Source organism: Eleginops maclovinus, chromosome 20 (genome assembly GCF_036324505.1).
Source record: "Eleginops maclovinus isolate JMC-PN-2008 ecotype Puerto Natales chromosome 20, JC_Emac_rtc_rv5, whole genome shotgun sequence".
In the NCBI taxonomy this organism is placed as follows: domain Eukaryota; kingdom Metazoa; phylum Chordata; class Actinopteri; order Perciformes; family Eleginopidae; genus Eleginops; species Eleginops maclovinus.
In genome coordinates, this window is record NC_086368.1 from 15977341 (window position 1) to 15984420 (window position 7080).

The window sequence follows — 7080 nt, forward strand, 5'->3', positions numbered from 1 at the left end:
AATGTAAAACAGCGTATTCATTGTGTAGTCAGTTGTTCCCTGCTAAGGTTTTCCTATTATATATGATGTGTGGAATTAATATTACTGCTCCGTTAATGTGTATTGAATTGTAAGCTTTAGATGTTTAAGGTTGTGCTAATGTTGTACAATGCATTAAAAAGATATTTACAGTATGTGTGTAGTGTCATACCTTGAAATTCAACTTTTCATCAGAAAAACAGCTATGTTTTCAAAGAAAGTTTAGAAATAGTAAATTTATCTTAAGTATAGTTAACTTTGAAATTGAAATGTTTCCGTGAACGGAAATATATTTAAATTTAAACTCAGTGCCCAAGTGCACTTTTGAGTTGTTTCTACCACTATTTGTCTAGTGAAGAGCAATAATCAAGACTACATGTCGGTACTTGGGGAATATAAAATGAAACCTGGTTGTATGTGTGCATCTTGATTATCTTGAGTTTATTGAATAAAGATAATTGTATACACACGTTGTCTGCTCAAGATTTTAAAATTGTGCATAGTGTGTACAATTAAGGCTATAATAGAAGAACACATGTAGGCACAAAGCAGCCAACATAAGAGCTAAAAATATCTAATCTAATTAAAATATATACGATAATCACATCTTTAACATGTTTAAATTGAAGACAGAAAGACAGAATATATATCAAAAATGTTTAATGAATAAACATTTAGAGGACAACCTTGCCAAAACAAATGGCAAAATATATATTTACAGAGACAAGTCATTAACACAAACTTGAGGCCACTCTTTTTCCCAAAACTCACAATCAACCTCAAATCATAACTTAACCAAAAGTTTGCATTATGCAAAGGAGGCTTGTGGAAATTGCTCATCATGATACTGGAGGTACTTAGGGCAACTGTAGAAGTATTTTCTTGTAACACTGTAGCTAGAACAGTGGCGGAACCAAAGCGGACAGAAAGTAGACAAACAATTACAGTTTTATCTGCCATCTTGGACTATAACAATATCCTTGTTATGATACAAGAGTGCACACAACTATTCTACCTACACCTTTAAAGAATTTAGAAAAGTCCTCAAGAATTGGCCATGGCTGGAATTATCAGAAAGAGACTTAAAAGGAAAAGGCATCTACATTTGTTTAACCTGTTTTCATGGCAACACAAAAACGCAGAATGGGTGAAGGTGAGCATAGCAGAGAAACCCTCAAGGTCAGTCATTCGTAGACACTAGAGTGTCCCTGAGCAATATATTGTATCCCTTTTACCTACACCTACACGGAGCAGGCAGAGACAGGAGCATCATGTCATTGTCTGCTCTCTGATCAGGCATTTTTCAGCCCCGTACTGTATGATGACCTGACCCTGGTAATGAGATGTGCATTTGTGGTTTCGTCGCTCTGCATTCAATAGTTTTTCGTTGAAAACCAAGGGGATGCTAACTTCTGGGTTGCCATACAGTTACAAGTCTTCTCGGCAGCACTCAAGTAAACAATAATGCGACTCAAAAATTAACTATTTAACTAAATGAATTTTGTATTTTTGTATGAAACATACTTAGACAAAGCAACAACTGTAAAGAAATTAGTGGAGTGGGTGCCTGACTAATTGTTTCATGAACATTTTTTATAGTCCGCGACCACTGTTCTTTAAAACACATAACAATAAGAAATCTGTAACTAAAGCTAGTCCTTTACTGTAGCAAAACAACACGGGAGAAGATACCAGCAGGCTCTTTGCCGTCACCCAATGCTGCCCGGAAGCCTTCCTGTTGCCGAGCACGCGCCACTTTTGCAAGTGAGAGGAATGACCGAGGTTCTGTGATGGCCAGGTCGCTGATCACACGTCGGTTTAGCTGAACACTGGTCTGTATGAAGGACGAGAAAAAATGTCACACACAGAAAGAGTAAATAAACAGCATGGGGAACAGAGAGGATGGGTGCACCATTGCGGAATTCAGCACAGCTTACCTTGGTGAGGTTGTGCATTAGAACGGGATACTTCATGCCATGCTCACGTGATGCTGCTGCAATGCGTGAGATCCAGAGCTGAATAAATGAGCAAAACCAAAACAATTAATGTTGATTGAAATCACAACGGGGTCAATCCTTTTAGTTTTGTTTTAAATGTTGCACATTATTTACAATTGTTTTCATTCCTCTATAGGTTTCAATCAATTTGTTTCTGCAAACAAATGTTTACGCTTGCATTGTAAATTCTGTACATTTTATATTTGAGTATTGTTTTGTCTCACCGTCCTCATGTTGCGTTTCTTGAGCCTCCGACCTTTGGTGGCGTAGACGAAAGCCCTCCTGACCGCCTTCACTGCCAGCGTGTAGCAGCGGTTCTTCCTGCCTCTGAAGTGCTGGAGGAGGAAGCGACAGAAGGGATGACTAAAACCATATGACCACCATTACTTATGCTCCATGCAGTACATTGGATTCAAATGATGAGGACTCAAACAACACGGGTCATCTTTACACAGCAGATACACATTGCAAATTACTTTAACTGAAGGTCTGGTTTGAACGAGATTTCAAATTTAACCACCCCAAAGACTTAAATATTACAAACACCACAACGTTTGACATAACCGTTTAAGCCATATTCCCCTCCAGAAAATAGTCGTGGCCTTACCTTTGCATGTTTGATTATTTCTTGAACTTTCCAATATCTGTCAGGTCCACGGCTTCGGATCCAGCTAGACAAAGACAGGAACACCATCTTCAAAAGCACTCCTTCACCACGGTCTTCTTGTTAACAGAATATAAACGTTTAAGTGACCTTAGCACAGCTTTACTGCTAAGATACTCACTGTTATGTGAGTCCAACACGCCGTGCCACAACTGACACAAGCGCACAAGGTTCGTTTAATTTGAAAGCCTGGTCGTCTCGTAGATGTCCTCTGCCGAAGCTCCGCCCGTCTACTGCTGACAAGATAAAGCCTGCATCATTATTGAAATATAATCATCTATCATTACCAAGGATGATTATAACATTTCTAGAGGTCAACTAAATAACATTATTTCAGGGCTATCTAGGTTCAAAACAATATGAAATGTAGTGTTATAAACCACCAGAGTAACTTTTGCGAAATCAAAACAAAAGAGCTATTTAAGCTGTGAGACAGTGCTCCCATCACTGTATGTTTTTAGTTATGATATATACAGTTAATTGATACCATATATGTGTTTATTTTTGACCTATGCAATGTTTAATTACTACTTCCAAGAGGTGTTGTGTGACCGGTAAACGCCGGTCACCAAAACATTCGCTCCCACCGGGGCTATGACGCAGCCCGGGTGCATACTGGGATAGCAGGCGTTGGAGGTCAGAGAATATCCAAAATGTCGGCTGTTTGCCTCTCGTCCTTGAGCCGCTGTGGGGTTTTGTCATTACGCTCTCCTGCAGGACTGGTGGTAAGTAGACATTAAACAGTATAATAAAGAAACCGTCTCAACTAACCGTAAGTTCAGTTAGAGCTTCTGTCATCGCGTTTCTCACATCGTAGCAACAACGCACTCCATGTTGACAGCGGGAGGCTTCGTCTATGCTCTGAAGCTCCTGTTACGTAGTCCAGCTACTAGTTAGCCCTCACTGTCACCTGACTTTGGACTGACAAACAATCACTTACAACCTGTACAGTTGTTCTTTATTGTATGGTATTTGTTTATCTTTAAATGCAGACGAGTAATGTCCACGTAAACAGGAAACATGACAGGAAATGAGCAAAACAAACATGTAAACAATGTTAAGCTAATTATAGTGACGTAAACTAGCTAATATAACTACTTTATAATAAAAAGGTTTGACATGTTTGAGGTATATAATTCAGTCAAATAACCAGACAATGTTGATTCATGTATTATATTAACCATGCCATGCACCCGGTTTTAATATCGTGACTGATGGATATTGTCAAGAAATTATAATGTGTGCTTTTGTGCGTTCACTTATGCAGTGGTTTAGGGTCAATGTTATATTTTATTGCATACATTTTTATCACAGAAAGTCCACTGATATTGAGAAAAGCGAGTGAAGTACAATGTTTTTGTTATGTTCTTTTTATTGCAGTAGAGACATTTTTTTCAGTGTGTAATGAAAAGAGTCTCAAATAACCTTTATTTCCTCCCCTTGTCCCTGCCCTCAGGCGGTGCGGTATGCCCAGACAGCAGCGGCTCCAGCAGCTCAGCCCAGAATAAAGAAGTTCCAGGTGTACAGATGGGACCCCGACACTCCAGGGGACAAACCCCGCATGCAAACCTACGACATCGACCTCAACACGTAAGTGTTACGGCTCTTTCCTCTGCCGCAAAGAAGTGTGTCTACCTGGGTTTTTCAATCCTAAGTTACTTAAATACGCAAGTAATAATTCACAACAATTTTTGCTGATTTCTTCTGATGGTGGCCGAAGTGAAGCTGAATCTGTTCTCTAGTCTCTCAGAACAAATCTTCTCTTATCCTTTATTATGTTATGACACTTTTTAAAAAAAAAGGCACTGCTAATAACTGATTAGGTTTGTTTGCATTGTGGGAGGCGAATCTCTTCGTTAGTTCAAAGCAGTACTCGATCACGTGTAAACCGGGGGCATGTTTATTTAATTGAGAACAGCCTCCAGGTAAATTTAACTTAAGTGGATCTAAGAGTCTGGCATATTTCCAATCCTCTCAATTATCTGTTATCTAATCAGCTTGGAGACACTCTCATCTTACCTCAGTTAACATGACACTGCAGCCAAAAATAAAACAAAAATGCTTGGAAGCCAAAACAATCTGAAACTTTTTAGACAAGTCAAACATATCAGAGATATTTTACACTCATGTCTTGACCTAATGGACTTACTAGCTGGTTTTGTTCTTTTACATATAGATGTGGCCCGATGGTTCTCGATGCCCTGATCAAGATCAAAAATGAGATGGACCCGACTCTGACCTTCCGCCGCTCCTGCAGAGAAGGTCAGTAACATGGAGGCAAGGGTAAAGCAATTTACAGAAACATAGCATGACAGTCTTCATAACTCTTCTTTTCCGAAATAAAAAAAATTCCACTATTGTGATACAAAACACATTTTGTCTTCAAATTGTCCTGTCTCAGAAATTAAATACATTCTTCTTTTCAGGTATTTGTGGATCGTGTGCCATGAACATTAATGGAGGGAACACACTTGCCTGTCTCAACAAGATTGACACCAACACTAGCAAGCCGTCTAAGATTTACCCTCTGCCACACATGTATGTGGTGAAGGATCTCGTACCTGTGAGTATTTGTCCACCATCACTGAGTCTAACTGACTCCACTGAGAACAGGTGCTACTCTACAACCATGTCCAGCAATGTTGCCCAAATCTGTTTGCCTCTGAGTTTTTCATTCACTTATGATTCTACTCAACCCAAACATCACTAAACGGACAATGAGTGACGACTTTTCATTCAGTCTTTTGTTTAATTTATTCAGGATATATATGTGCGTGGTACATTTGCTGTATAGATTGCCTAGCTATAATATAGGCTATATATGCCTATATTGAAATAACATTCTTGATTTATAGACTCATGACTAAAACTACACACTCTACAAATACATATATTCCTGGCGCTATGTTAACCAAGCAAAAGTTTTAGGAGCGTTTTTTTACACTTAAACAAACACCAGCTTTTCTTCAGTGCTTTGCTGAAGCCTTTTTCCATAAATTTGCCTTCTGACGTATATGCCAACTGTGTCGCTGCAGGACATGAGTAACTTCTACGCCCAGTACAAGTCCATCGAACCTTACCTGAAGAAGAAGGATGAGACCAGCGAAGGGAAGAATCAGTACCTGCAGTCGGTGGAGGACAGACAGAAACTGGTACCCCACTGGTTTTAATTTTTGGTAACATATTGAAGTTTTCAAATGCCCTCAAAAGTCCCATGAAAATAAATAGCACTCCTTCTTCCCTGTGTAGGACGGGCTATACGAGTGTATCCTGTGTGCCTGCTGCAGCACCAGCTGCCCCAGCTATTGGTGGAACGGAGACAAATACCTCGGCCCCGCTGTGCTCATGCAGGTGTGTGTCCACACAAAAGTATTGATGCAAATGACTCTTAATTCTGAATTTGTATTTAAAAAATACCACGAATGAAGAGCTCATGGGTTGCATTGTTTTGTCTCTCAGGCGTACCGTTGGATGATTGACTCCCGAGACGAGTTCACGGAGGAACGTCTGGCCAAGCTGCAGGATCCTTTCTCCCTCTACCGCTGCCACACCATCATGAACTGCACCAAGACGTGCCCCAAGGTACCTGCGTGTACACATTCACAGCCACACAGCGCAACACAGCTCAAGTCTCCTGCCCTTTAAACACTGAGACTGGTATTTTAGCGATTTCGGTCATCATATTATATTTTGCATTGCAGTCATTCTAGTTTAGCCAAGATATCAGTGGAGTCAGAAAAAAGAAAGGCTGCATTGAAAAGAAAAACAAAATGTCTCGAAATGTTGTCTGCTGTTCCTGGTTTAAAATAAAGAGAGATTTGGTAGTTAGTTAAAGATTAACATTCAAAAGAATATCAATATTTTTTTTTCGTCAGCAGAATTGCATGTTGATTGTTCAAAATCAAACAATACTTCAAATACATATATCGTGCTGGTTGTGCTGTTTTCTCACTGCATTTGCCTCGTCTGTCTGCTCCTCATTCTAGGGTCTGAACCCAGGAAAAGCGATAGCTGAGATCAAGAAGATGATGGCCACATACAAGGAGAAGAAGGCGGTGGCCGTCTGAAACCTCAGTTGTCCTCTTGTACAACTTTTCCCTCCTTGATAAAATGATATATTGATTTTTAATAAAAAATGCTTTTTGAGGTCTGAAGGGCCAGTACACCAATCGGCTCCACCGCCACACTCCGCAGACTGCACTCCGCTCTAATGGTTCGTGTGGGTTTGTGTGGTTGGAGGACTTTTGTGTTAATGAAGCGCACATGTACAGTATGAATGCACGAGAGAGTGTGTGTCTGAGTCTTACATGTACCATAACAGAGGTATTTATATCTACAACGCTACTGTGTGTGTGTTTGTGCATTTGAGAGACGGGATGCTGCACATCAATGAAACGGGGA

The 7080-nt window shown here is 40.0% G+C and overlaps 2 protein-coding genes across 2 annotated transcripts in view; one reads left to right on the forward strand and one right to left on the reverse strand.

Moving 5' to 3' along the window:
- Window positions 1–661: 661 nt before the first annotated feature.
- On the reverse strand, window positions 662–3575 carry mrpl20 (mitochondrial ribosomal protein L20). Its single transcript, XM_063910873.1, has 5 exons — window positions 3451–3575; window positions 2623–2912; window positions 2240–2350; window positions 1956–2033; window positions 662–1852 (listed from the first exon to the last, which is right to left on the reverse strand). Exons 2-5 carry the CDS (start codon window positions 2707–2709, stop codon window positions 1679–1681), a joined length of 450 nt encoding a protein of 149 aa, XP_063766943.1. The 5' UTR covers window positions 2710–2912; window positions 3451–3575; the 3' UTR covers window positions 662–1678.
- The window catches only part of sdhb (succinate dehydrogenase complex, subunit B, iron sulfur (Ip)), a 3974-nt gene continuing 147 nt past the window's right edge, over window positions 3254–7080 (forward strand). Inside the window, exons 1-8 of the mRNA XM_063910872.1 lie at window positions 3254–3404; window positions 4136–4269; window positions 4856–4941; window positions 5106–5242; window positions 5715–5831; window positions 5929–6030; window positions 6139–6261; window positions 6666–7080. The exon at window positions 6666–7080 is cut by the window's right edge and continues 147 nt beyond it. Of these exons, the coding sequence (XP_063766942.1) occupies window positions 3333–3404; window positions 4136–4269; window positions 4856–4941; window positions 5106–5242; window positions 5715–5831; window positions 5929–6030; window positions 6139–6261; window positions 6666–6746 (852 nt within the window). The 5' untranslated portion in view covers window positions 3254–3332 and the 3' untranslated portion in view covers window positions 6747–7080. The remainder of the gene's footprint in view (window positions 3405–4135; window positions 4270–4855; window positions 4942–5105; window positions 5243–5714; window positions 5832–5928; window positions 6031–6138; window positions 6262–6665) is intronic.

Coding starts and splice junctions, on each gene's coding strand:
- mrpl20 (XM_063910873.1), bottom strand. CDS start 2,709: ATGGTGTTCCTGTCTTTGTCTAGCTGGATCCGAAGCCGTGGACCTGAC. Junction 2,351..2,622: donor AAATAATCAAACATGCAAAG/GTAAGGCCACGA, acceptor TTCCTCCTCCAG/CACTTCAGAGGCAGGAAGAA. Junction 1,853..1,955: donor TAATGCACAACCTCACCAAG/GTAAGCTGTGCT, acceptor TCCTTCATACAG/ACCAGTGTTCAGCTAAACCG.